Source organism: Ostrinia furnacalis, unplaced genomic scaffold, assembly GCF_004193835.3.
Source record: "Ostrinia furnacalis isolate ACB-3 unplaced genomic scaffold, ASM419383v2 OfSCF0069, whole genome shotgun sequence".
Taxonomy (NCBI): domain Eukaryota; kingdom Metazoa; phylum Arthropoda; class Insecta; order Lepidoptera; family Crambidae; genus Ostrinia; species Ostrinia furnacalis.
The window spans coordinates 1,716,188-1,743,339 of record NW_021130308.1 but is presented as its reverse complement, the minus strand read 5'-3'; the positions used below and the strand labels follow the sequence as shown (position 1 = coordinate 1,743,339).

General features: G+C 36.6%; 7 protein-coding genes across 10 annotated transcripts; 5 read left to right on the top strand and 2 right to left on the bottom strand.

Annotated features, from left to right (window-relative positions):
• The first annotated feature begins 289 nt into the window (after positions 1-289).
• RpL14 (ribosomal protein L14) lies at positions 290-1,166 on the top strand. The gene is made up of 2 exons (XM_028322985.1): positions 290-392; positions 629-1,166. Exon 2 carries the CDS (start codon positions 635-637, stop codon positions 1,133-1,135), a length of 501 nt encoding a protein of 166 aa, XP_028178786.1. The 5' UTR covers positions 290-392; positions 629-634; the 3' UTR covers positions 1,136-1,166.
• A 4,527-nt stretch (positions 1,167-5,693) lies between these two features.
• LOC114366808 (uncharacterized) lies at positions 5,694-6,609 on the top strand. 2 transcript variants are annotated; one of them, XM_028323802.1, is made up of 3 exons: positions 5,694-5,785; positions 6,192-6,340; positions 6,447-6,609. In XM_028323802.1, the coding sequence occupies exons 1-3, from the start codon at positions 5,726-5,728 to the stop codon at positions 6,544-6,546; spliced, it is 309 nt and encodes a 102-aa protein (XP_028179603.1). In that variant the 5' UTR covers positions 5,694-5,725; the 3' UTR covers positions 6,547-6,609. The 2 variants fall into 2 exon arrangements, with proteins under 2 accessions (XP_028179603.1, XP_028155754.1); XM_028299953.1 differs by having other exon boundaries at positions 6,453-6,562.
• Positions 6,585-14,479, bottom strand: LOC114366769 (sperm-associated antigen 6). Its single transcript, XM_028323749.1, has 13 exons — positions 14,271-14,479; positions 13,743-13,847; positions 13,140-13,297; positions 12,851-12,897; positions 12,682-12,766; positions 12,355-12,603; positions 11,874-12,047; positions 11,447-11,599; positions 11,004-11,156; positions 10,227-10,385; positions 8,955-9,100; positions 6,757-6,817; positions 6,585-6,677 (listed from the first exon to the last, which is right to left on the bottom strand). The coding sequence occupies exons 1-13, from the start codon at positions 14,308-14,310 to the stop codon at positions 6,606-6,608; spliced, it is 1,602 nt and encodes a 533-aa protein (XP_028179550.1). The 5' UTR covers positions 14,311-14,479; the 3' UTR covers positions 6,585-6,605.
• Positions 9,249-10,183, top strand: Polr3G (RNA polymerase III subunit G). The gene has a single exon (XM_028323770.1). It carries the CDS (start codon positions 9,410-9,412, stop codon positions 10,061-10,063), a length of 654 nt encoding a protein of 217 aa, XP_028179571.1. The 5' UTR covers positions 9,249-9,409; the 3' UTR covers positions 10,064-10,183.
• Positions 14,480-14,990: 511 nt separating the features above from the next.
• On the top strand, positions 14,991-16,288 carry LOC114366797 (zinc transporter 7). 2 transcript variants are annotated; one of them, XM_028323781.1, is made up of 2 exons: positions 14,991-15,273; positions 15,726-16,288. In XM_028323781.1, exons 1-2 carry the CDS (start codon positions 15,166-15,168, stop codon positions 16,125-16,127), a joined length of 510 nt encoding a protein of 169 aa, XP_028179582.1. In that variant the 5' UTR covers positions 14,991-15,165; the 3' UTR covers positions 16,128-16,288. The 2 variants fall into 2 exon arrangements, with proteins under 2 accessions (XP_028179582.1, XP_028179591.1); XM_028323790.1 differs by having other exon boundaries at positions 15,151-15,356.
• On the bottom strand, positions 15,898-21,383 carry fidipidine (coiled-coil domain-containing protein 93). Its single transcript, XM_028323717.1, has 10 exons — positions 21,147-21,383; positions 20,864-21,072; positions 20,492-20,759; positions 20,110-20,271; positions 19,973-20,020; positions 19,505-19,806; positions 19,303-19,422; positions 17,620-17,849; positions 17,055-17,175; positions 15,898-16,913 (listed from the first exon to the last, which is right to left on the bottom strand). Exons 1-10 carry the CDS (start codon positions 21,228-21,230, stop codon positions 16,679-16,681), a joined length of 1,779 nt encoding a protein of 592 aa, XP_028179518.1. The 5' UTR covers positions 21,231-21,383; the 3' UTR covers positions 15,898-16,678.
• Positions 21,384-21,524: 141 nt separating this feature from the next.
• On the top strand, positions 21,525-27,131 carry Coq9 (ubiquinone biosynthesis protein COQ9, mitochondrial). Of its 2 annotated transcripts, XM_028323737.1 has the most exons (7): positions 21,525-21,969; positions 22,101-22,728; positions 24,034-24,391; positions 24,482-24,573; positions 24,738-24,858; positions 25,253-25,456; positions 26,999-27,131. In XM_028323737.1, the coding sequence occupies exons 2-7, from the start codon at positions 22,136-22,138 to the stop codon at positions 27,032-27,034; spliced, it is 1,404 nt and encodes a 467-aa protein (XP_028179538.1). In that variant the 5' UTR covers positions 21,525-21,969; positions 22,101-22,135; the 3' UTR covers positions 27,035-27,131. The 2 variants fall into 2 exon arrangements, with proteins under 2 accessions (XP_028179538.1, XP_028179529.1); XM_028323728.1 differs by lacking the exons at positions 24,034-24,391; positions 24,482-24,573; positions 24,738-24,858; positions 25,253-25,456; positions 26,999-27,131 and having other exon boundaries at positions 22,101-23,931.
• Positions 27,132-27,152: the final 21 nt, after the last annotated feature.

The window sequence follows — 27,152 nt, the reverse complement described above, 5'->3', positions numbered from 1 at the left end:
CTTTCAGTTACTTAGCAACGATCAAGCTTTCAAATTAAAACTGCGAACTCCGCGAAAGATTTTTTTTTTTTAATAAATAATACGGCTTGGGAGATTTTCATTTAGCCACCGATTTGACGCCGAGCACGCACGATCATCATAACCATAACCTTATTACATTATGGTCACCTTTTGACGAACGAGGTAACCGGACTATGGGTTCTCCTTTTTTTACAACGCTTCCTACTCGAAGATCGCTTTTAAATTAGCTCAAAACTGAGCTACTGGGGTGAATAGAATAGTGATGTGCCTATTTATAAACTGGCAACATTTTTCTTAACAGGTGTCACAATTGTCAATCTTGCGGAAACGATTCTTTTCGTAGGTCTTTTCCACAGTGAAGACGTTTTGAGGTTAGCATGGTTTAAATCTATAAAAATCACAAGTAAAAGCTTTATATTTCGACGTATTTTATGTAAACATACAAGAGCATACAGCTCTACTTTAATAACTTGCCCATATTTTTACTTTACCAACTTTAGTTGTCAATTGTTGGTGATCGGCAAATCGTGTTATTTACAAGCTCTACTCGTGCTAGCTGTCGTGAATTGTGTGAAATAGTGAAGTGACCTATTTATTTCTATTGCAGGACGTCATGCCATTCGCAAGGTTTGTAGAACCAGGGCGTGTTGCCCTGGTGGCCGACGGTCCCTTGAAGGGAAAGCTTGTCAGTGTGGTCGACGTCATTGACCAGACCCGCGCGCTTGTTGACGGTCCCGGCAGCGGTGTCGCCCGCCAGCAGATCCGCCTGAACCAACTGCACCTTACAAAATTCCGTCTCAGCTACCCATTCACAGCCCCCACACGTGTTGTAAGGAAAGCGTGGACAGACGCCAAACTGAATGAGAAATGGGCTGAAAGCCAGTGGGCACAGAAGCTCGCCAACAAGGAAAGGCGCGCACAGATGACAGACTACGACAGATTCAAGCTCACAGCAGCCCGCGTGAAGAGGAATCGCGCGAGAACAGCGGTGTTCAAGAGCATGAAGGTTAAGGCGGCGCGCGCCGGCACCTTCGGCAAGAAGAAGATCCCCAAGACTCCTGCTAAGAAGCAGCGCACCAAGAAGCCCGCCCAGAAGAAGCCGGCTAAGAAGTAATTCTTTGTGTCTGAAAGTTACAGTGTAAGGACAGATAAAATAAAGAATTACTTTTAGCTACTAATTAGTGTGTTGTTATTGTTTTAAATATCTAAATCCATTGATTTGGCTATAGGTGAGTTTCATGACATTTGTTTCTTTTTAATTGTGTTTTCTTTACTCAATTTGTTTTCCTTTTCAGAGCAGACGGCGGCATGTTCATCCTGGCAGGTGTGTGTAGTCTTTGTACACTTCTTTGTCCTTCATTGGTTAACCTCAAAATGATGAATTTAATTTCATAGTCTCGTTCGTATGAAAATCAATGATTTCAAACTTACCACAACACTGATGTTCTTTCTACATTATTACTATACTCATTGTAGTGAAACTTTTCTAATGGTTTCTCTCTTTTGTCTACAGATACAATAATTTGATGTAACAAGACTGAATTGATAGCAAATCCTACAACTAGAACGGTGAGTCTTTTATTTACTTCATATCAGGTTTAGAGTTACATGTGGTTTTAGATTATTCTTCATCAAAGCACAATTTCAACATCTACAAATACCCTACCAAAGCCGATGTGTGCCTAGATTACAACTGGCATGCGTGACTCTGGATAGGAACATTAGAATACTCTGTGTAGGAAATGTGGCTCATATAGTTGCACTTCCAAGGGTTAAGAGTTGTACAAGTATTATTGATATATTTACAACATTATGACCTTTATTTCAAAGGTCACTTAAAAGTTTCCTTTGTTTGTTTCAGGTTACACAGTTTTACATACATTTGCAGAACCCAACGTGTTTCAGCAGTTAAAATGAATTTGGTAAGTAGAATACAAAACTTTAACTCATCCAATGAATGTAATTTACCATTCACAGACTTACATTGCAATAAAATGATGAATTTAAATTTAGTCTCGTTCGTATGATCCTATGATTAAGAAATTACCGCTTTACTGATGAGATATTATTCATTTATCATAAGACAATTTTACCTATATCCCTTATTCAACAGATTTATTTTGTTTTAGGTAAACAGGCCAATATTACAAGAAAATATTACTGAAGGTTGTGGAATCCTTGTGAGAGGTCTTTATTCAGCAGTGAAAGGCATTTGACTGAAACAACAATTACTGAAAGTAAGTTCTTTACACTTGCAGCTTGTGGACTATAGTTAACCATTTCCTATCGTGTCTCATTTACACCAGCAAATGATAAATTATTTAAAATTAAAGCTGTTAATTTACATACATACCCTACCAAAGCCGATGTGTGCTCAGACAAGACTGGCATGCGTGACTCTGGATAGGAACATTATCAAACTCTGTGTAGGAAATTTTGTTTGTATAGCCAAATTTCCAAGGGTTAGAGTTTGACAAAAAACATTGCTGCACAAGTTCACACTTGCTATTTATAAACATGGAATTATAATTATCTTTTTTATTTACAGGGTTCCTGTAAATAAAAAAAGTCCTCTCCTTGGACAACAAACTCCTAATATACAAAGTTATCCTTAAGCCCATATGGACTTATGGTTTGCAACTATGGGGCAGCGCAAGCGATTCCAACATAAGTATACTCCAGCGCCAACAAAACAAGATCTTGAGAACAATTGCACAAGTACCATGGTACATTACCAACAACGAAGTCCACGAGCACCTTGAAATGAAAACAATAAAGGAGGAAATTCGGAGTCTGGCAACTAAGTACAAAGAGCGGTTAATCCATCATCCTAACGAACTTGCTCGCCAACTTACCATGGACCAGTATGTGAGACGACTGAAACGTCATCATATCCTGGAGCTAGAGGATCGCCAGTAGATCCGGGCAGCAGATGAGTTGATGCTTCCAACGGGAAGCCACTCCGCATGACAGCATCAAAGAACAGATTTGCTCATAGTCTTGGGACTGATTGCAAATGATCACAGCAAACAAAAAAAAAAAATTTACAGGGTTAATAACAAGATTTTAAAATTACACCAGCAAATTGATGGATGGTTTCCCAAAGTCGAGGTAAGTTTTATCACCAACAGTTACATTATAAAAAGAGTTAAAGATTTTTTTATATGATGTCAAAAAGTATCGCCCCTGTCTGATGCATGATGTTTGATCATTCCTGATTATTTTTAAAACCAATCATCACATTCTACTTTTTTTGAGATAATTGTACTCAATTTGCTTAATTTTTTTTTTCAGGACCTCTAGTCTTCAGGGCGAATGTAATGTGGCTATGCTGGGATATTATTTAGGTAAGTTCTTATCTTTAATTTATATTTCATCATTTTTTGTTTACTCATGATGTTAAGAAGTATCGCCCCTATCTGAAGTCCTGTTGATCCGATATTTACTGAGTCAATCAAATATTTTTATAACATCTACATATTAAATAACTTTTTATAACTTAGGCTTTTGATTACAGGTTGTTCAGAAGGAATATGATGAGATACTATCTGCCAAAAGATTCCAACAGTTATGGCAATTTTCAGAAATACAAATGGTAAGTGATAATTATTATTTTATCCCTTTCTGATTTTTCAATTAACATTATTTCGTAGTTATTTTATGATGATAAAATTAGTTATCCCTGTCTCACAAAACCATGGGGAAAAATATGGTATGGTAACAACTGAAGCAAATTGAAACTCATTGAGTAAGTTAATAGATTTTTTATTGTCTTTAACATAGTATTTTTATTTTCAGATAATATTTCTTGTTATTGGAGGACCATTTTTAGAACATGCATGACACAAAACTCAATACAATATAAAAAGGTCAGTTTATAAGACAAAATCAAAAATTTTATTATGACATCTTTACATTAATGATGATAAAATTAGTTATCCCTGTCTCACAAAACCATGGGGAAAATTATGGTATGGTAACTACTGAAGTTAAATGCAACAATATTTATGATTACTATTTTTATAAATTCACAAAATGCTTAATAAATTGTTTATTTTACAGAAATCGCGGAAGAAAAGGCGAAGCAGATATTATATTATCTTTAGGGTAAGGTCGACATAAAATACGGATTATTAATGATGTATTTTCAGATTATGTGGTGCTTTTGCCATATTCAAATTCAATAATTTATTTGGATTATTTTCGTCAGTTTGCAAATTTTGAAGATTTTATTATTTTAAATGATGACGTAATGTATCGCCCCTAACTGAAATATTGATGATCGATCGTTTCTGATTTGATACTTATAAAGTGACTACTAATTTATATGCATAAGAAATTACAATGCGCTATATTTTTTCTTACAGATCAAGCTTAGAAAAAAAGAAAAAATGGATCAATGATACATCAAGGCACCATAATTACCCACACAAGGTATGTTTTGATTTTTGATGCTATTTTTTTTCTACTAAAAGAAATGTTGAAATTGTGTAATGCCATTTTCAACCAAGCTAATGATGATCAAAGTATCGCCCCTATCTGAAATCCTGTTGATCGATAGTTTCTGAGTGCAATGACTGTTCCACTGATGCAAAGAGAATGCTTAAACTATTGATGACTAATTTAATGTATGTATATTGTTTCAGTTTACTTCTGGAGATCAATAAATCCTACAACATCAAGCAGACTACAAAATGTAAGTGGAATTTGTACACTATTACAAAACTAGTTTTAAAAAAACTTACACAATATATTATTCAGAATGTTAAAACTTCGAAATGATGGTATTTACAAGCATATATCATATTACTATTATGTAGTTTGATGAAATTTTATTAACTGATTGTTTATTGTAAAAAAAGATAAAAAAAAAAGTGTGTAAACAAACAGACATTTATACAAGTAAATCATATTTTTGCAGATTCGTGAATGTGACATGAAAGAGAAATCACAACAGAAGAAAGGAACAGCCATATTTAGGTAAGTTTATTTTTTTTTCTGGATACCAAGATACGCATTTTGGATAGTAAAAAGTAGATAGTAAATCAATATTCAAAAAACTACAATGATGAATACTAAGTTATCCCTGGCTGACAAAATCGTGGGGATATTATGGTATGGTAACTACTGATACATCAATAGCATCTCAAAAAATTTATGAACCAAAAAATAGAGATAACAAAAATCTTTTTTTTTTTTTTCAGAGCTGCGAGATCCTACGCATGGGCGAGATCATTGCCGTATTCTTCCAGGAATCTTTCATCATTCATTACAGGTAAACTTTAATCTTAAAACTTGAACCCTTCATAGTTAATTAATTTATAATGATGAATATCATAAGACAAGCATATATCTAGAATTCTTTGAAGATAAATTTAATCTGATAATATACTTCTGTAAATCTTTGTGCATCACCTGGAAACTTTTTATTAATGTTAACTTTTCTTTTACAGGTTACATCATCATCATAAACCTGATAGCTCTTGGCAGACACCGATACAACCTGATATTGTTTATTGAAATGTTATGTTATAATTTATCTACTGAAATAAATGAATTTAATTTTTTTTTTCGTTTGTTATCAGTTTATCACTCCCGCAACTAGACCACACTACCACAAGCATAGATAAATTTGAGTATAAAATAAATTTAGAATGAAACTAGCATGCATTGTATCGTATTGTGTATTTTCGTGTCCATCAATATGCATTACATAACGGTTGCGGAATACGAATCTCCTGGAACAGTAACTTGCAAAATACAGGTACCCTAAGCCTAGGCGCAGAACACCGTCTTTTAGTTGGGCCCGATTCTAATTAGTATAAAGTGCGCACTTTCATACATATCCATATTGATTGCTCGACCCAACTAAAAGTCGGTGATCTGCGCCTAGGCTAAAAACTATCGTATAATGACTGGTAGAAAATACTTTGAATTTATGGAATTTCTTTTACTTTTTTTGTTAATGGCAACACCAAACGGTTCACGTTTTGTAAAGTTTATTTTTGTTAGTGTTGGCACGCACTACGTTGTTCGTATCATTCTTGAATTTTCCCTCGAATAATGCTAAATTAGTAAAATTGTAGTGTTATTGGGTAGCTACTACCTCCGTGTGTCAACACTTAATGAAATAATTTTATCATAATTCCCAAAATATTTTTGGTTTTAAGGGTCTACGTGCAGAAACTTCTAGAGAGCTGGTTAATCATCTCGCAACAAAAAATATTATTTACAGTAGTGAACACGAGCACAAAGCTTTCTTCGAGATGGACACCCAAGGTGTTGATGTCTTGAACCTGTTGTGCAACTCTTTCTACAAGTAAGTATTTATTATTTATTTGTGCCCTCCCATTTTTTTATATTACCTATGTAATAGCTGGTAAAGTGTATTTCGTTAGTCCAAATGATAAATTTTATTATTTAAGTTACAGAGTAATATGTCAGTCTACCGTTATTGAAGTGTCCAACATTGGTGGACGAACAGACAAGGTGCAAAAAACAATGTGGACTCTCGGGAAGAAGTGAAACTATCGGATTAATATGCAATAAATGTTTATTAATAAAATTACATTGTCCAAAACAAACTAATTTGCGTTATCAATCGTTAATTCGCTTTGACAGTCGCTAGGTACTCGATCCGTAAAAAGCTCTGGAATCTGTAAAGAGATAGGGTTTAGTTAGATCATATCATTTTTGCTTCAATCTCTGATTGGATTGCTTCTCCCAAATCTTTACCTGTGGAGTATAAGCTTCGACTCGGTCAAGTAAAGAATCCGAATAACCTGGAGTGTAATATCTGAAAAATACAAAAGAAAATTCATTGATTCTCTCTCAGCGTTCTCGCACCTTCAATAGACGCCATTCACCACTGGTAAATTATTGGTCTTTAAGGTCAATTTGATGCTACTTGTAGTAAGTTGATTCCTTCAAGGGCTTCCTATTTGGCGTCCAGAGAAAATAAGCCAAAGAAAAGTAAACAGTATTAATTGTTTTACCATGGACCTATAAAAAAAGGCGGACGGAACTCGCGCTAACACAAAACTGTGACTCCTGAACATAGGCCTCCCCCAATGCTTTCCATATTGATCGATTGGCAGCGGCCTGCGTCCAGCGCTTCCCTGCTACCTTTACGATGTCGTCGGTCCACCTTGTAGGTGGACGTCTCACGCTGCGTTTTCCGGTACGCGGCCTCCATTCCAGAACCTTTCCGCCCCATCGCACGTAACGAACTGGTCAATGTCAAATTGACAACGTAAATTTTAACGTCGTCAAACGATATTTTGGTCTGCTTTATTTATCGGCACAATCGTTTTCAACTAGATGTTGTTATTTCTTTTGAAAAGTTGAAATCTTATATAAATTAGGATGGAAAGTGGTAGTGATAACGAAAGTGCGTCAAATTCTATTGCGCCGCTAACGCCGATTAAAAAACGAAAAATACCAAAAAGACTCCAAATAAAATAAACCGGAGTGGAAAAGAGAGTAGGTATGACTTGATTACTCTGAAGATCCCCAAAATATACAGTGTGAGTCACGATAAAGTGCACATATGAAAATATGTGAAACTAGACCTATTTTTTTCGAGAAAAAAAGAGGTCAAAAATTTTTTGAGATTTTTTCAAATTTTTTATAGCTAGAATTTTTTTTCTTCCAATTACTTCTCGTAAAGAAAACGTAATAACTTTTAAACTAAGAGGTATATCCTGATAAAATAAAAACAATAATAATGCTAAATAACAGGCGATACTAATAAAATACATAAAATACCCAGAAAATGCCAATGCCGTGTTTTTTTGGTTATTTGATCAATTTCTCCAAAAAATGCCCCTATAACAGGTGGTTTTTATTGCTTTGTATTATTCTCTATCGTATTACTTTTGTAAAACTAAAAATTGCATGTCTCTATCCTTATCACAACATATTATGTCAATTTTAAAATCGGCGTTAGAACAACGTAAAAAATAATTTTTTTTTGGTTACAAAACAAAAAAAAATGTTGCAATCATTAGAAGCAAAATCCCCCCCACAGAAAGTTATGGATTTCAAAAGATTTTTTTGCTATTTCTTGATAAATGTTTAGACTATCTTAATAAATGGTTTGATTTCAGTGAAAGCAATTGGTTATTTAAAATCCAAAAATTAAATTTAAAAAAGGAGGTTTTATTTAATGACTGTGAGACAATATTAGAAGTTCTAAATTTACAAGAAAAATTGAGTATCAAAATGGACGACCTATACTCTGAAATAACGATATTGAATGAAATCTTTGCTAAATTCAAAGACTGTAGTGACTCTACTGACAAATCTACAGGCCAAAAATGGCAGCATATTTTAAAAAATACTGAAAATGACTTACCAAATTTATTTGAAGTAATTTCATTCCTGCTCTCTATTCCCGCCACTTCGGCATTTACAGAAAGGATATATTCGGTTATGAATTCGAAGTGGCGAGAAGAAAGAAACAGAAGTAGTGTATCATTAATTAAAAAATAGCTTTTGATTTATATCAATTTAAAAATTGAATGTGACAAAGCATATGACGCTTTTATTTTATACAAAAAACTGTTACACAGCGCAAGAACTGCAAAAAAATATAGTTTTTATAAAAATAAATAATTAAAAAATGTATATTTGTCTATTTTTTGTTTTTCCCATAAAATACTATATTTTTTTTAAATGTACTATATTTTTTTACACCTTATTTTGGAAAATACTATATTTCGCTGATGAAATGTTGGCAACCCTACGTATCCGTGTTGTTTTTTCGCTGCTTAAATGTGTCAACTGTGTGAAGTTTGCACTCGAAGTGGTGTATCAGGGTGTGAATGTGTGCGTGCCGGCCTGTACGTACAAGCAAGCTGGTGTATCCTAATGTCACAGTATTTTGTTGATGAGAATCCGTCCGACTTTTTTTATAGGTCCATGTGTTTTACCTAACAATTTCTTCAGGGAAACAACTGTTGATAATGTTGATGTATTCTTTGAGAGATGTTCCTGGAACGGTATCTATTTCTTGCACTCTTTTTAGTGCTCCAGTTGTAACGAATAATCTTCTAGCTCTGGCATCATTTGGCAAAATCTGGAAAATATTTAAGACAGAATTTATAACAATAAATTAATATTTTATACATTTCATTTTAGGTTTCCACCAACGAACATGTATAATGTTTATTCCATTGCTTCAAAAGGTTAATAATTAAAAACAAAAATATAACCTAAAAATTTGGCAAGTTCTGTCAATGTCAAAAACATGCCGAGCAAATAAAAACAAACTTGGTGTTTGTGATGTGATTGTTGAATTTGATGGTATATTTCTTTTATCATCATTCAGTTTCATCTATAAACAAAACGAGCTGAAATACAGTTACTCGGATAAATCTTATCTATAATGGCAGGCAGAGGACGTGGACGCGGAAGCACTCTATCACTTACTCACGAACAACTTCAGGCCTTGGGTATAGCTCGAGGGGAAACCACTGCTCAAAATCTTGCACCGCCACCTTTATTCCCTAAATTAGAAGCTAAACCTCTGCCACTAGTGAGTGATGCGACGACAGACTACATGCTAATCGTGAAGGATCAATTCATAGAATATTTGCACGATTCACCAGCGTATGTTAAGGTCAAAACACGCACCGATGGAATAGAAAGGTACTCGGATAAATACAAAGTTGCATTAGATGCTAAACAGGACAAAGTTTTGAATTGTGTATGGAATAATTTGCCAGCGGAACTCCGACCTCAGGCCAGCAGGACACGAGTGGCACGAAAGAGAAAACTTGAAGACCCAGAAGAAATAGCAAAAAGATTACAGACACTAGAGAGTAAAGAATCAATGGAAGAATCAGAAGAAACTACAGAGAATAATGAAAATAAAGATAAATCTAAAAAGGAGGTTGTAAATGATGATGAGGAATTAGAAGATGAAGAGGAACAAGACGAAGAAATAGATGATGGCACAGATTATGCTAACAACTACTTTGACAATGGTGAAGAGTATGATGAGGAAGATGACAATCTTGATGATGGTCCAGTTTATTAATTGGTGACTATTTTAAAAATCCCACTTTATGAGCTAGACTGTGGTATTTATCTTGATATAATGTAAAAAGTTAGTTTTTATCAGCTGATAATATTATAGTATAAAGTATTTGTTTTTATATTTACCAAAATACTTTGTTTTATTTAATTATGATCATAATTACCTTTGCGTATTGTGCTAGAACATATTTTAGTATGCATGCTGGGGCAGCGTGGAGCAGTGGCTCCAGGGCGGGCCTGTGCAGGCAGCACTGCAGCGCCTGCTTGAGGGCACAGGACGTCCGTGCACGCACCTCTCCAGATGACTTTGGATTTGTGTATAGCTGTTAAATACGTAACAAAGTTATAATCTAACTAAGGAACGTTAATATACTGCATAATATGTGCTATTCGGAAAAAAAAAACAGTTTTCTAAAATTTTAATCCAGTGTCTAATAAAGCTGCTTCAACTTAATTTTTACGTTAGCTATAAAATAGTATAGTAGGTAATTTATCCTAACATGCGCAATAGCATATTTAGCAAAATTGATACTCCTTACAAGTTGACAGGACAGTACTCATGACAGAATGTATTGTCCGCGCCAATAGTCTTCGGCAATTAGGACAGTAAAGTAGTAGAGAATGAATTGTAGTGTGTATCCTCAACATTATTTAGATTTGCAATCAAATTTGTTTACTCAAATCACTACAAACAGTGCATTATTCAATGGCTATCTTTTTATTAGCGCTCACCAGCTGGCGCCACTGTAGACTAAAGTCCGCTAGTGGCTAGTGGCTCCGCTCCGCTTGCAAGATGGCGCCAACTATGTACCTTGCAAGATGGCGCCAACTATGTATCTAGCAAGATGGCGCCAAATATGTACCTTGCAAGGTGACGCTAACTACCTAGCAATATGGCGCCAAACTAGCTTGCAAGATGGCACCGTCTGCATGACTTGTACCTGTAGCAGCCTGGGCAGGGCGTTGGCCACGGCTATGGCCAGGCTGTGCTGCGGCGAGTGCTTGGCGATGTGGCCCAGCGTCCACGCGGCCGCGCACAGCTCCGCGTCTTCGGCTTCCACGTTTTGCAGTATCTCTACCAGAGGTGGAATCGCCTGAGTACATTAAACTTGTTAGAGTACCTATGGGATGTACTTGGCCATAAGATATTACTGGCAGGTGAGGGTATGAGCTTGTTACGGAGTTAAATTTTCATCTGGCAATTGAGTACAATTTGGGTTGTTAATTTGGCTGACTGTGCAGATTGATTAATCGGTGATGACGACAGCAGAAGCGTTCATTCAACCGACCCACTTGCTCAGGGTTCAGATTTTCGTAAGTTTAGGTACTTATTATGTGAATAAATAATTTTAGATTTTTTTAATATGTGCGATTGTGTACAAACCTTAGCTTCAATGACAGCCATGGCGAGCTGGTCCGACTGGCCAGCGATGAAGCCGAGTGCCATGCACGCGGGCACCCGCGCGCCGCCCGTGGCTTCCGACAGCAGCTCCACCAGTGGACCGCAGCCCCCGGTGTTTACCACCAGTTGTGCTAGCTATGACGAGAAATAAAACAATAGTGATTAAAAATTTAGCGTTAAGAGTTGCAAGTTTATAGCAGTCGACGCGGTGTCGTTACAGGCGTGCTGCGCTGATTAAGCTACTCCCAAGTCTTCAACAGAACGCTTGACGATATCTCACGGCAAAAGGCGGCGCCAGCGCAGCGTCCGTAGCCGGTAGGAGCGCACCACCCGTCACCACCGCCACTGCCAGCTCCGAACGAGCGCGCTGCACGCACTGATTATGTACGTAAGTAACTCCAAGTCTTACATCCACCGAGTGCTTGACGATATCCCGCAGCAGGAAGGCGGCGGCACGGCGCACAGGCGCGGCGTCGTGCCCGGCGTGCAGCAGCGCCGGTGGCAGCGCGCCGCCCGCCACCACCGCCTCCGCCAGCTCAGAGCGCGCGCCCGCCACGGCGCCAAGTGCGCATAGTGTGCTACGCTGAAGTGGTAATGGTACTAAATTATCTTACTTATGTAACTTTTTCAGATTTTTAATCTGTAGTTCATCAATATCTTACTTACTAAATTGCCAGTTTCGATTGGCGCGGCCTAGCTATAAAGGGTAGTTTAAAATCATGAAAAACTTTCATCGAAAAATCTCATTGAGAAAATGTAGGTAGGTATTTTAGATACGTTTCTAAAGCTGTGATGATAAAATATGGCTTTATAAAAGTGGTTTATCAGGGTGAGTAAGTAGAGTACGTCACCTGTCTAGTCTACCTAGAAAATATTCTGTTACATTCTACCTTCAGTTTAGGATCTTGGTTTTCCAATCCACGTACTAAATGGCATATAGCGCCCGCGTCCACCACTGCTTCAGGTTTGTGTTGCGCCAAGTCGACCAGCGCTCCAGATGAGATCTGTTTTAGACTCATTTCTGGTTCTTGAAAAGCCAACACGAGCAACGGCAGCGTGCCCGCGTCCACCACTAGTCCAGCCAGTTGCTCGCTATGCTTGCCGATATAGCCCAGGGCCCAGGCGGCATTTTCTTTCACCTAAGTATTTGTATCATAGTAGGTAATAAAGAATGAAAATTAATGACTGTTTTTGAAATAACTGCGACCTGGTCTTACCTGGGTATCAAAATCTTCAAGACACGATACAATATGCTCTAAAGCTCCAAGACGAACGATTGCTGATGCTAACTCTTCATTGTGCCTAAAAAATTTAACCAGTTGTAAATTTTAAATAGGTAAGTTAACTTCGCGTGAAAATCATAAGCGGAAACCAAACTTTTCTTACTTTGCAACCGCTCTCATAAGGTACAATGCTGACCGTTTGTAGTAAACCTGTGGAAAATAGTGTTAATTTTAGAAAATAAAAAACCGCATAAATTTCCTGTCATTTATTAAAATAACGCTACTGCCGCTGGAATGTAGAATTACCAGAGTATCTACCTAAGTAAGTATAGCGCTAATTACACGAGTGAAACTAGTCCGTGTAGTAAATACCTACTTAATAGGTAACTAACCATAGCTACGCTCTATCTATGCCCCTTCATCAGCTGTAATAACTCCCGGCTAATGCTAACATTGTACTTGTTGAGGTTCTCCAGCGTGATGGTGAGCATTCCTCCGTTGAGTATCTGGCGGGCCACGGCCTCGTCGTGTTCTGCCAGCCGCGCTGCCGCCACCACCGCACACTGCCGTACTGTGCTGCACGCGTCTGATAGCAGCGGCCGCAGCAGCTCTGGGGTTAGCAAGCAGTTTAGCTATCGAAGTTAACTTGGTAGATCCTGGCTACCCAGACAGGAGTTGCAACAGTGAGAATGAGAGGTGAAATAGACCCTTTAAAAACAGAGTTAACGACCCCCGACGAAATAGCAATAATATGGTGTGCCAAAGGCAGATTGGCGCGCCGCCCTACGCCACCACAGCGAACTGCCGCACCATGTCATGTGACCCATAGCAGTTGTTGCAGTCTTCGGTCAGCAAGCAGTTCAGCTATGTATCGAAAGTAAATAGCTTTCTTTCTAGAAAATATAAATCCATAATATCTTGAAGATTGGTAACGGATTTCCGCGGGGGGTGATACTAAGCATCATCGAACCAAACTCGTTTTGTATAATACGCATCTATGTAGGTCTACCGTAGCACCCCTCCGGATTTAGAAACATTATATTAATTTAACTTGCCTAACACTCCGGCACTCTGCAAACATTTCACATTGGTAGCCCTCGTTGCTAGCTCAGCCATTGTTTGAACAAACACTAATCGGGCTTTCTGGTATGTTTCGAATACTGAAATTAATATAATATTCATAGCTAATACTGGATTAAAGGCTTGGTACAGTCGTCAGCACATATTTTTTGTTGCCAGATCGTAGTTATTAGGTACAACACATAAGATGTCGTAGTGTTTAGCTTATGTGCCGTCGTCCGTACATGTTAGCTTAGTGGTTGTGACTTTGTGTCTCGCTCAGTCCTGGGTTCACAAAAAATAAACGTATTAAGACCAGCTTCTAATTTTTTGCTGAATGATTGGGGATCAGGTTTCTGTCACACTAAAGCTGTGCAATGGTAATACGATTAAAAAATCTACATAAAAAGTAGTAGGTTGAGTAGAATCGGCATATCAGATTAGAATCAGATCAGCCTGCCTTCAGTCTTAGATTGACCATGATGTCAGCAAATAACGAGCTAACAATCAAGATAAATATTTACCCAGCTGAATGTTCCTAGGACTGCTCATGGAATGACTCATGGTGATGTGCTCTCAGTATACAGGGTACAAAAAATATTTGTTTACGTATTTCTCGACGAGTGTTTTTAAAGTTTACAAATTTGTCACATGTCTATTTCGACAGTGCTACATTCTATTGTTTTTTGGTAAACCAAAAAGTATTCTTCTACACAGATCGAAAGTAAATACATATTTATAATTTTTGGCTATGTATTATAAAAGCGCAATCTAGACGCAATCGGTTGTACTAAAATAATTAGTTATTGGAACCTCAGGTGATATAATTGTCCACATACAATTATAGCTACTAATAACTATAATTTGTACTACGTGCGCCAAAGCCACTTAATTCTTTAATTTTACGGTCGCCGGTCTTTTGTTATGCAAGGAAACAGGGCCTGAATGTTAATATTCTTTTCTATTGCTAGCAGGCGTTACGTGTACGATGGAAACATGTTATAAATAATTTACGGCGGGTAAGTAGGTAGACAGCAGATAATACTATTTGGAACTGACAAGTTTCAATAAGTTAATTAGAATTCACTAACAAAAAATATGCCCACAATAATTATCCTCATCGCATGAACAAAATAAACAGGTTTGTTGTTTTTTCTCGTATCGGTGCATGTCATTTGATGGAGGAGCCGCGGCGCTGGCGCAGGCCGCGTGAAGGCCGCACGCACACACGCGCGCCATTGTGAACCACGTATGCCAACCTCTCGTTACCTGAGTTCACTCACACTGCAGTGCCGCCACAACCTGCCGCGACGCCGCGTGTCGCTTCCATTCCGATCGATCACATCCGACGCGTGTGTCGTTGACGTTACGATGTGCCCGGTCAGTTGTCGGTGATAGTTTTGTGCGAACGATACCACCATGCCGTACGTTATGGTGATGGGCAGCCTCAGCGCGCCGCACTTGTCGAAGGATGAAGGCGCCACCGTGTACGGACTCAAAAGCGAGGAACGGGCGGCTTTAGTGCGGGTACTAACAAACATTTACCAAGTATTTAGGGATAATTAATGTTAGCTCTATACGAGTGTAACGCACACGAATACAATGCACAGGTATTTCATTGATAAATATCATAGTTTGCTACATAACATTTGTAACACGTTCACGTTTTTAGCAACTACATCATTCATACCTATTTCCAATAGGAAGGTACATATTGGAAATAATAACACTGAGTCATACAATTTTTTTTTTAATAAAACATTATCAGCATTAAATCGTTTAGTAAATCGACAAGTATGCCAAATGATTAACTGTAAGCTTCATAGATCAGTCGATTAGCATACCCTAACAATCGTAATAGTATGACGATGCGCCAGGCCCGTATCATTGCATACATACATAGTTATGTAGAGTTGCAATAATACGGGTTTTAGTCTCGGTTCTAGCACTAAACTCAACTATTTTATCTATTATTTCAGGAGCTAAACTCGGCTTTTGGGATGGCGATAGCAACATCATCAGACATGGAGAGAACTGTCAAAGTGACTCAGAAAGGTCTAACTTTGGTGGTGGTGAATCGGCTTCACGGTTTATTGGGGTACGACGTAGTGTCGCATGCCATGGCGATGACGAACGCTAACAGAGAGCTGGTTTCCTTCACCTTGTACAAGAAGACTAGCACTGGGTCTCATGGGCACGGACAAAGCCATAGCCACGGACAGAGCCATAGCCACGGACAGAGTCATAGCCACGGACAGAGCCATAGCCACGGTCAGAGTCACAGCCACGGCCCGAGCCACGGCCATGGACAGAGTCATAGCCATGGCCATGGACACAGCGAGCGCAAGAGTCATACTCACGGCAGCGTGGTCACGCTTTGATGACGCGCGACGGTTGAGCAGCATTACCATTCACGAAACATTATAAGGCCCTAACATTGAACAAACGATGTGGCATGTTCGTGAGAAAACGAAAACAACACAGATTAATTAGACAGAGTATGTTGGTAACGATGTGGAGCATTCAAGATAGCTATAATAATGATGATAATCTAACAATCCTGCCGGCAGGTTATCGATAGTTTTATAAAATGTCTACTTATTGAAGATGCTCTATTTTATTATTATAATGATGTATTTCTATTCAATGATAGTTTAAATTAATCTAATAAAATTAATGTAATTAAAACACCATGTTATATTATTATAAACGAATTATATTACTTACTGCTTACACATAAAATGATAATTTGAAACAATATAAAAGCTATATCAGTCTTAGCAATAGATAACATTATTGTTTACCTCATGGTTGGTGCAATAAATATAAAAGTATAAAATCGTCTACTGTCTTCCGGGACTAGATATTATGTATTGTGTGTGGACAATAAAAATATACAATTACGTTATTGCACTATGATTATTGACACAGGTCAACTGTGTCTCTCCCTGTTTATTTTCTGCCTCTCTTCAGCGAGCTTTTTCAACGCAGCTGCATACTGTCGCTGTATTTCAAGCAATCGCGAATATTCGCTGTGAAGGTTTGTTTTGCGTTCCTTTTCGATTCTATACTTCTCTTCGACCTTTTTGACCGTTTGGTTGACCCAGTCAACAATGGATTCGAATTGGGTCATAAATTCTTCCCTTTTTCTAGCTGAAGACATTGCTCTGCAATTTTCATATAAGAATTAGTGCTATGAACTTTTTTTAGTTATTTCGTTAATAGCCAAATATTCATTTAGAACACTGATATTATAAACACCAAACACCTTTGGATTACAGGAAAGTGCTTTGTAAAATAATACTTACTCATCATAGTTATCCAGAATGGAATTCAGCAAACTTAATTCTTTTGAAGTATACAACTTGACTTCATAGAGTGTATTGTAGAATATGTAATACTGTTTTGTTTCTCTGTGTTTTGAAGCAACTGAAAACAAAAGTAAACATTTTTATGAGTAACTGGGCAAAGGTTTCTTGTCGGTGGTAGTGTATTCCACCTAGTTAGTACACCTAGCCTAGATGCTAACCAATATAAGTTACAAGTTTTTTTAAAGGCCGGACCAGTAATCGAACCAGGTAACTTATCAATGGGTCTAGCAAGATTTTCATCCGCCTATAAGTAATTAGGCAGCTGTCGTCCTGGTGAAATAACCAGAGTTCAATAGAGGCAATACGCCGCCGTTGAAATTCTAATACCAAATAAATAAAAATATTCTATAAATTTTCGAGATTTTTTTGTGGCAATGTTGTACTGTTTTTCCAGAACAGACCCTTAGCTAGTAATGTAGTGATGTTCTAAGCTCAACACAGTAAGTTACAATAAACAAATCTACTACATAGTTTAGTGACTTACTAGAAAATAAAATCTCACCTTGGTTATACAGTTCCATGAATCTTTTCTCATACTGCAAGAGTTCAGCCGTTCCTGGCACCTCATCCACAGCAGTGTTGTACCTAAGAACTTCACGGTTCAACTTGGCCAACTCTAGTCTCATACTGGCCATGAAGGATTTCAACTTGTCTTCTCTTTGTTTGAACTCTCTCAGCTCTTCTGATGTTAGAGGCTGGTCTTCTGGAATATTCGCAGGATCTTGAGCAGCTCTGTTGACATGGAATAAGAATGTTGATTAACCTTTAACCGACGACGTGATTTTTTTGTCACGCCGTCTGCGACGTGCGGTCTGTGGGACCGCTATACTGTTTACTCAAAAAGTAATATTTTTTTGTATAAAAGTATATTGGTTTTATATTTTTTGAGAACATTATAGTATTACAAATAAACATACGTATAATTTGCGAGGAATCAATGTATATTTTTTATTTAAATATGGCTAAAGCTTTTTTGACCCTTAATTTCATTGAAATTACACTAGAGCTCAATAATACCTATATAACTTGTAAATTTTAATCAAAGCAAGAAAAACTATACTCCTTCCTAAATATAGTGAACATAATGAATAAAATAAAAATAAATGACACGTATATTACATGCACAAAAAAAAATTGACGTAGGGTAAACATCAGGCAAAATCAGGACATTTTTTTACTGCATGCCAAGCATTTTCGGAATGCATAGGTAACACCTGTAAGATAATTTCTTTTTCAATTTAGATGGACTAAAATGTACGTCTTTTTTGCAGCTGGTGGAATGACATCAGGCTGATTTGGCATGTCCGAGCTTAGAATATATGTCACTGTTTGCTTTACCACCCGTTTCGCGGTATTTTTTTACAGACTACCATCTTTTACATAATATTATGTTCAAATCCCAACTAATATTATAAATGCGAAAGTAACTCTGTCTGTCTGTCTGTCTGTCTGTCTGTCTGTCTGTCTGTCTGTTACGCTTTCCCGCTTAAACCTCGCAACCGATTTTGATGAAATTAGGCATAGAGATAGTTTGAGTCCCGGGAAAGAACATAGGATAGTTTTTATCCCGGTTTTTGAAACAGGGACGCGCGCGATAAAGTTTTTCTGTGACAGACAAAATTCCACGCGGGCGAAGCCGCGGGCGGAAAGCTAGTATCAATATATAATTAGGAAATGTCTTTTCCTAGGTTGTGGTGGCCCAGGATCCATCATTTTTACAAAAAATTAGTCGTCTAAAACAAAAACGCCAGTTTCAGTATGGTACAAAAATGTCACGTAGTCTGCGACGTGCGGTCCCACAGACCGCTGTTGAACTTTAAATCGAATTATCTTATTAAAACTGCCCTCGTCGATGTAACCACTACCTGTAATGGCGTTTGGGCAACTAAACTCGAAGGTACTGAGACGCTCGGGACACGGGAGTAAGTAGAACATTGCAATCCAGAAATTTCAAAAACCGGAGCGGTCTGTGAGACCGCACCTCGTCGGTTAAAGGTTAAATAAAAAATGATTTTCCCAATTGGCTAAAATGAGTAGTGCTGAAGGCAGCAAAGTGTAGAGCTTTAAAACAAATAAACTGTTTTTTTATTACCTCTAAAAGCAAATTGAGCATTTTTAGCATAATAATATAGTAGAAATTAAAATACCTATGCTGAATTGAATTCACAATAATAAAATAACCAACCTCAATTCTTCTTGAAGTCGTTTGTGTTCTTTTTCTCTGTGCTGAATTATTTGTAAAAGTTCAATCCTTTCATGTGCAAGTTCTTTCAATGATTTGTAAAACTCTTTCACATTCTTGTCACTGTAAAAACAATGCATTTTATTACAGAGCTTGTTATAGAAGAAAATTAAAATGTATACAGCTACATATTTTGCTGTAATACCTGGAATCATCTGCATTCATCAATTTGCAAGTAATCTTTTTCAATTTGCTAACCATGTCTGAATATTGCTTCCTTGCAGCATCCATTCTGTTCTCATGGTCTCTTTTATACACATCTATCTCCTTTTCCATTGCATTGATAGCTTTGGTGAGTCTATCAGCATCTTCAGAATACTTGACCTTTTCACTCCTCTCCAGCTCTTTTGAAACCTCGCCAGTTAGTTCCGATTGAAGCACTGCATAATGTATTTTAGTGTCTGCTGTATCTTGATTGTTATCAAGATCTTTGTCAAATCGGTCAGTCTGGAAATAATAGCTTGTTAACTTTCAAGAACTTAATTGCTGAGTATTTGATCTGTACCATGATAAAATCCGTATCTCAATGATAAAAAGGTTGAGTCAAGAATTATACTTTTGAAATCTTCAAAAATATTAAAAAGGGGCAATTAATCAAATCTATTCAACTTACCTCTGTTGTGATGGCAGATGGATCAGCCAGTGTCTTTTCATAATCATACTAAAAATATAAAATAACAATTTAACGATCATGTTTATTTGTCAAAGTAAACACAACGTTTAAGGTAATACTAATATGGTGGTACTCACCAAGAAATCAAGTCCTTCATCTTTTTTCGTGTCCTCTTTATTGGTGGTAACATGCATCAACATCCGCTGGTCGTACTCCGATAATGTCGCGTTGACTTGCTCCAGCTCATTGGCTGGCATGCCTCCCTTTCGTTTACGGACTCTACATGGTTTGTACATATTCTGGAAAAAACATTTTATTCAGTTTAATAAGTTAAATACTTACCCCCTTACTAATAAAAAGTTACACAGTTGTTGAACACTGTTTTAAAATGACATTTCCATACTAAACGTCACTTTAAAACACTGATCAACAAGCGTGTAAGTTTTATTAGTAAGGGGGTTAGTATTTTTTACTTTAAATGAAAGGATTTGTATATTAGGGATTAAATTTTATATTTACCTGAATATTTGCCAGATTTCTTAACATTTTCTCTTTTTGTAGAAATAAGGCTCTGTCAGATTCAAATATGTGGCTCTTTTCATATTGCATTACAGCAAACTTTCTCAGTTCATCCTCCTTTGCTTCTCTAAATTCACTTGAGTACTTAATAAGCCACTGAATCAGTGGGAAAATATTAATAAAATCCAGGCCCTGTATCTGATGTGGTTCAATTATGTACGGACATTTCATACTAGGCAGAATTTTAACTATTTTCTCTGTTAATGCGCTGAAAATTTAAAAAATTGAGGTGAAAAGAAAACAGATATTTTTAAGAACATCATCAAAAATAACAAATATTTATTAGGACTATTAATTACTTTAGGAACTTACATCTTTTTGCCAATGGTAAGATTTTCTTCAAACAGCAGGCTGATGTCTACATCAATGTCGCACAACTCTATACACCAGCTCAAACCGCCCACAATTTTATCGAACGCCGAGAGGCCCTGCAGCTGAGCGCGGTAGTAGCCGGCCGCCACGAGCGCGTCGGATATTTCATGCCATTTCACTAACTGTTCAGCGTCTTCACGAACTTCAACCTAATACAAAAATCCGTTTAAACCTAATTACAGGCCCTAAGATTATTCAATAAGTAATATTTAATCTTAAATACCTCTTTGCCTTCGTGATCTACTGTGCTGTAGATGTTCATCAATGGTTTACTTCTCGTAAATATATTCTTTTGCTTTGCTGCCATTGCGGAATACAAAATATGCTAAGCTCTCAATAAAACACTTATCACTTTAAAATGAGTATGTACATATCCTTAAAAATTATTAAATAGTTTATCTAATTTAGAACTTTTCGGATTTCTTGATTTGTTTCAATTTGCTGGCAAATCCATCATCTTCCATCAGTCAGCTGACAGTTTTTCTGACAGTGACAGTTTTTTGTATTTTTTAAAAGATGGAGCAAGGTCAAATGCAAAAACAATTCTCACTTTTAATAATGAGCTCACTCTGAAAGGGTGATAAAACTTGGAGTTTGTAAGGAAGGAGACAAGATGTTGGTGTGTACTAACCTGCGTTGGCCATAAGGTTGACCACAAGCAATCAATGTCGTTTTAAACCAAATTCATACTGTAAAGCACGGCCATATGGACGGATATCTATCATTCATCATGATAAGTGATTAAAAAAATGTTATGACCAATTTAATCTATGACCTCTCCATTGCAAATCCACTTTAATTTTGCCTCCTTTACCTCCATGATGAAGAACTATTTAAAAAAAACCTGAATGTCACTTTGATCGATTTTGACATTTCATTCGCTGGTGGTTTTCACAAAAATCGCAGTTTTTTACAACTTTCCCCTGGCGTGTATTGCGAGTTAAACGATATTAATTTGAACTGAAACAAGAAGTTGGAAAATACTTGACTCGTTCTAAAAGATAACCGCAGCTTAAGAATGAGTAATTTGCAGCGAGTTTTCCGTTGTAAGTAATTTGTCTGCTACTTTGTGTTGTATAAATCTTCGTATAATACGTCTAATTTAATGCGTATAGAACAGTTAATTCATATATAAAGCACGAATGAGTTAATACAGTTTAGGCACACTTAATTTCAGAGTTCTTTGGATATACGAACTCTTATTTTGGCAACATGGAACCAAGTGTAGACGTTGTTGAACTAATATCCAATTTATTGGACACGGGCAAATACAAGGAAGCTCTTAGTGTACCTAATGAACAGAAACATAAAGATAGTTTTAAGGACAACTGTTGGGACTTAATTTCTGTAATAGTAGGCAAACTCCAAGATGATACTATCATTGTGAAGCCATCACTTCATGGTGCCTGTGAACAACTATTAGCACTTATAGTTGAAGCCTCAACACCCGAAGAAGCGCTGCTGGAGTTAATTGAACAAGTAGAAGTAGCCAAAAATGATGCCCAGTTTGGTGTAATCTTAGTTCCACTTCAGCAATTATTGAAGAAGTTATCAGTGAAACGAGGAAGATCTTTGGAATGGTGTTTGAACTCAATAAGCACATATATTGAGAACATTCCAATCCCTGAACACCATTTGGAAGATAAAGAACGCTTGCTCATGGACTGTGACACAAACATTAGGAGAATTGCTAAGGTTTATTCAATGCTCCCACCTTTCTACCGTCCTTTTATTAAAGAGCTAGAACAGTCTCATTCTAATATGAAAGCAAAACAAATTATAAATGCATTTCTTGTAAGTCTTCTTGGAAAACCATTGATTAACATCGATCTGGACCCTGATAACAATGCAATGAGTGAAGCAAGGCAATGTTGCAGCATGATCATTCAAGATATATGCACACTGGAGAAGAACATATTCAGAGTGATAGAATACATTAACATCTGTCATAAAGAAAACCAGAAATCTGTTAAAAAAGCAAATGCCAGTAATGATGATGAGATTGCCCCATATGAGCACAGAGAGAAAATAAACATGACCACTTTGGCTGGATTAGCATACACCCTATTTTCTGGTCACTTTGAAGTTCCTGATGCTAATATTCCTCAAGTCTACAGTGCAGAGTACACAGTCCACACTGTAATGTTGTCAGTGGTACATCTGTTGAGTTTCACTGAATATGGGCTACTTGCCAAAGGGATTGCACTGTGCAATGCAATTTTAAAGCATCTGCCAGATAATGCAACACAAACTTTGTTAGCTTGTTCAGTACATTTTGACTTGTGCAAGAATTTAATGAATGTGGCAATTTATTCACAGTATGAGCCACTACGCAAAGAGGCAGTAAAATTGATAGGTCTTCATATTAATAAGTTTGTGTACAGTGGGAGGATTATGCTCATTAAATATTTGATAGAGACAGCAAATCATTCAGGCATGATTGGATATGCTATTACATTGTATAAGAACTCTATAGATTTGTCACTGAAGGATGCTACCTTAGACAAATGTTTCACAGGAGCACAATTTATGAATATGATTAAGAAAATTTGTAATCTACCTCATGGAGCAGAATCAGACATAGTCGAGTTGGCTGATCAAATAATTACATCACTTAATTTCCTCCGATACTTGGCTTTAAGAGATTCAGAAAATAAAACTGGAATAAGAGATTGCTTCCAAATGATAGAATCCGATTACTTGGAGAAATTAAGAACTGGGCTGAACATGTCTAAAGCTCACTATGAGGAGAAGATGAAAGAAATTGAAGAAGGAAAAGGACTTGGGAATGATACAAATATATCTGTAAATGTTGGAGGAAATGTCTTGGATAATATACCTGTTGAAAACAAGAAAGAAATTATAAATTCTGCATTGAATGCTTTTCATCTGATTGAGGGTTTAGTGGCTAGATTGTCTGAATGCATAAATATTAACAAAATGCAGGCTCTTACTATGGATTGTGAATAGCTTAATCTTTTTATTAATAAATTTATTTTTGCTTTACATGTTTAAAATTTTATTTATCACCTTACATAATATCACAAAATAATATTTTATAATGTTCATCAAGTTAATTTATTAATTAATAAACTGTTTCATTTGTTGACAGCAATAAGGAATGGCCATAAATATATTTTACCACTAACAACTGTCCCAGTCAACAAAAGCCAAAGAATAATTAGACACTATTGTAAAAATCCTCCTCAGCATGAGTCAAAATTACCAACACCAGTAGTGAATGAGCAAGAAGAGCACCAATATGAAGAGAATGTAAAGAATCACATATTGCAGTGTGCTCTAGAGTATGTTCCGAAGACTGGCTGGTCTGTGGAGTCATTGAGTGCAGGAGCAGAGGCTGCTGGTTACCCTGGTATCACTCATGGCTTGTTCCCCAATGGAGGAGGTGATCTAGTTCATTATTTCAATGTTAAATGCAATGAAAGTTTAGTGGAACAAATGAAAAACGTAAGTCATCTTATTGATCATACATAAATATACAGTTATTTCAGGAAAAATTACACTTATTTATACTCATTAATTCCGTATCATTTTCAGTGGCCTAAAGAAGATTTGAAAGAACACAAAGTTCCAACCAAATTCATAGAAAATGCAATTATTACAAGACTTTCTATGATAGAACCATATAAGTAAGTGTGTAAAATATGAATAAGTATCTAAATATACATAAATTATACATAAGACATTGATTTAGCTTTGGATGTATAATTAATCATATGTAATAAGAATAATATTTATTAGTAAAATATAAAACAATAATATACTAAACATTTCGTATAACATTTATTTACAGGAGTACATGGCCCAAAGCGATGGCGATTCAAGCACTCCCAAACAATGTACCAAACTGTCTTGCTACACTGCTGTCCTTAGTGGACGATATTTGCTATCATTCTGGTGATAGAAGTGTTGATGTAAGTTACATTTAAAACAATAACATTGTATGCTAATCAATTTTATTTATCACTCTATACCACGTGTCAAGCAACTGCAACAGGTAGGTAGTTACTGGATTTTCCATCCAAGTCATGTCTATTTTTATGACGGTAGCTTGATAAAGAGAATGATTCGCGAACGGGTAAAGGCGCGCACTCACGGGTGACTTTTATTTCCGTGGCGCAGTATTATTCGTGATAGTATTATTATTATAATATCTGTTTCTTTTACACCTTTTTAAGAGAAAAAGAGAGACATACTGTCACAAAGTCACACGTGCGCGCGCGCCGTAAATTATTACACGTAAACTTTGACGTAAGCCTACCTATATAAGCTTGCAATTGATTTAAGATCTTTTCTATGTTATTTCAGTTCAACTGGTACATCCGACGAGTGGGGCTAGCCGGCATTTATAAGGCTACCGAATTATTTTATCTAACAGACAAAAGCGCGAACCACAACGCGACGAGGAGTTTCGTATCATCTCGGATTAGAGACGCCCAGTTGATACAAACCGCGCTCAACTTAAATCCCGTCTCAGCTGCTCCCCAAACGTTAACTGCAGCGTTTGTAACGGTAAGACGCTATGCAGTAACTAAATATCTATATGCTGCTAATAGATTCAATAAATCATGGCTTCATTCTACTGAGAGATTTTAAAAGTGATCTCAAAATTATTTAATTTTACAATGACGCGGACCTTACTGTACGTAAAACAGGACGAATACGTGAAAATACAGAAATTATCAGTTATAAATTAGATGATTATAATGGTAGCGCATTTTCTTACATAACTTTTCAATTCCTATCATTGGAGGTCCGAAAATATTTCTCATACAATTTGATACCATAATGATCATTCTTCATAAAAAATTTAAAACCTACACATTTAAAAACATAATCATTGATATTCATAATATCACTAATCATACACTTAGTTTTTACTAATATTTGTTTTCATATATTTTTCTGTACTAATGATCGAAACTCATAATCATTCGAATTAATTACTATAATATTCATAAATGTGATGTATCCTAATATTTGTTTTCATAAATTTATTACTCATAACTGTATTTATCCATATTATTGAAAATCATGATGTCTAATGTCTATATTCGTATTAAATCGTAATTTAACATTAAATTAATTTGAAATGGTCCAAAACAGGCAATATTTTGTGCCACAAAACTAACGTGACAGAAACGAATCGCTGCAAAACCGACTCCACGTAGTCTTGTCTGCCCTACCCCTAGAGTGTAATTTAAAAGCCGGAGGCGCGGAGGGAGGGCAGCCCTCGCCCGCTGTAACGAGGCTCAGGCGCCCGGGTGAGCTGGAGCGGCTGAGGCTGGTCGCCGAGGCGCCGAAGGCGCCGATGGCGATCCAAAAAGCCGAAGCTGCGGAAGCAAGCGTGGGTGCCTGAGCCTCGTTACGCAAGGGCGGAAGGGCTGCACATCCCGCAGCGCCGGAGACGAGGAGATACCAATGCATGCTGCATGCTTGCTTTCATGCTGCATGCTCTGCATGCTTATCTACTCTATTAAATTATACATGATTTTTTAAAGATACGAGTATGTCTGTTATAAAGTAAATTATTCTGAACAACAACATTATGAGTTGAAGTATGTTCTTAGTAACAACATTATTAATTAAAACAATATGATCAATGAATGTTATGAAGAAAAAAGATCTGAAAATAAAAATTATGTATTTTAAATGGTTCTTGGTAGTAACAGTATTGATAAAAAAATTATGATTACTAACTGTTATGAGCTCCGATGGTAGTAATAAAAATGTATGAATAAAAAAAGTATGAAAAACAAAATTATGAAGAGAGATTATTATGAACACAAATCGGTAGTAAGACAAAGAATAGGATTTAGAATTTTATGTGAGCCAATATAGAACCGATTATAATACTCACATGCAATCTTAATTCTAAATCCTTCATAAAATAAGAATGAATAGATCGTACTATGTAGTTACCAACTTTTGTAATTAAACATTTCAAGAAAAACATATTTTTGCAGCCACTGCAGCAACAGCTAGAAGCTTATAAGCAGGTAATATTAAATTGTATGAAGTGCCATAACTAACCATTATGTATTTTTGTTTTAGGCTAAGAATATACTGGGAATAAACACACTGAAGTAACCTAGCAGCATTTACAGGCTTTAGGACAGTATTTTATTTAGAATTCTAATGGATGCTACACTATTTTGTTGTTGAATAAATAATTGATATGAAAGTTGCCAATGGTTTTATTCATATA

What these genes read in the sequence shown, in the direction of transcription:
- RpL14 (XM_028322985.1), top strand. Translation starts at nt 635, where the DNA reads ATGCCATTCGCAAGGTTTGTAGAACCAGGGCGTGTTGCCCTGGTGGCC.
- LOC114366808 (XM_028323802.1), top strand. Translation starts at nt 5,726, where the DNA reads ATGCATTACATAACGGTTGCGGAATACGAATCTCCTGGAACAGTAACT. An exon ending in CAGTAACTTGCAAAATACAG is followed by an intron (nt 5,786 to 6,191) that starts GTACCCTAAGCC and finishes TTTGGTTTTAAG; the next exon opens with GGTCTACGTGCAGAAACTTC. An exon ending in TTGTGCAACTCTTTCTACAA is followed by an intron (nt 6,341 to 6,446) that starts GTAAGTATTTAT and finishes TTATTATTTAAG; the next exon opens with TTACAGAGTAATATGTCAGT.
- Polr3G (XM_028323770.1), top strand. Translation starts at nt 9,410, where the DNA reads ATGGCAGGCAGAGGACGTGGACGCGGAAGCACTCTATCACTTACTCAC.
- LOC114366769 (XM_028323749.1), bottom strand. Translation starts at nt 14,310, where the DNA reads ATGAGTCATTCCATGAGCAGTCCTAGGAACATTCAGCTGG. An exon ending in TCCTAGGAACATTCAGCTGG is followed by an intron (nt 13,848 to 14,270) that starts GTAAATATTTAT and finishes TATTAATTTCAG; the next exon opens with TATTCGAAACATACCAGAAA. An exon ending in TCGAAGCTTATACTCCACAG is followed by an intron (nt 6,678 to 6,756) that starts GTAAAGATTTGG and finishes ATCTCTTTACAG; the next exon opens with ATTCCAGAGCTTTTTACGGA.
- LOC114366797 (XM_028323781.1), top strand. Translation starts at nt 15,166, where the DNA reads ATGCCGTACGTTATGGTGATGGGCAGCCTCAGCGCGCCGCACTTGTCG. An exon ending in AACGGGCGGCTTTAGTGCGG is followed by an intron (nt 15,274 to 15,725) that starts GTACTAACAAAC and finishes CTATTATTTCAG; the next exon opens with GAGCTAAACTCGGCTTTTGG.
- fidipidine (XM_028323717.1), bottom strand. Translation starts at nt 21,230, where the DNA reads ATGGCAGCAAAGCAAAAGAATATATTTACGAGAAGTAAACCATTGATG. An exon ending in TAGATCACGAAGGCAAAGAG is followed by an intron (nt 21,073 to 21,146) that starts GTATTTAAGATT and finishes TTTTTGTATTAG; the next exon opens with GTTGAAGTTCGTGAAGACGC. An exon ending in GAAATCTGGCAAATATTCAG is followed by an intron (nt 20,272 to 20,491) that starts GTAAATATAAAA and finishes TGTTTTTTCCAG; the next exon opens with AATATGTACAAACCATGTAG.
- Coq9 (XM_028323728.1), top strand. Translation starts at nt 22,136, where the DNA reads ATGGAACCAAGTGTAGACGTTGTTGAACTAATATCCAATTTATTGGAC.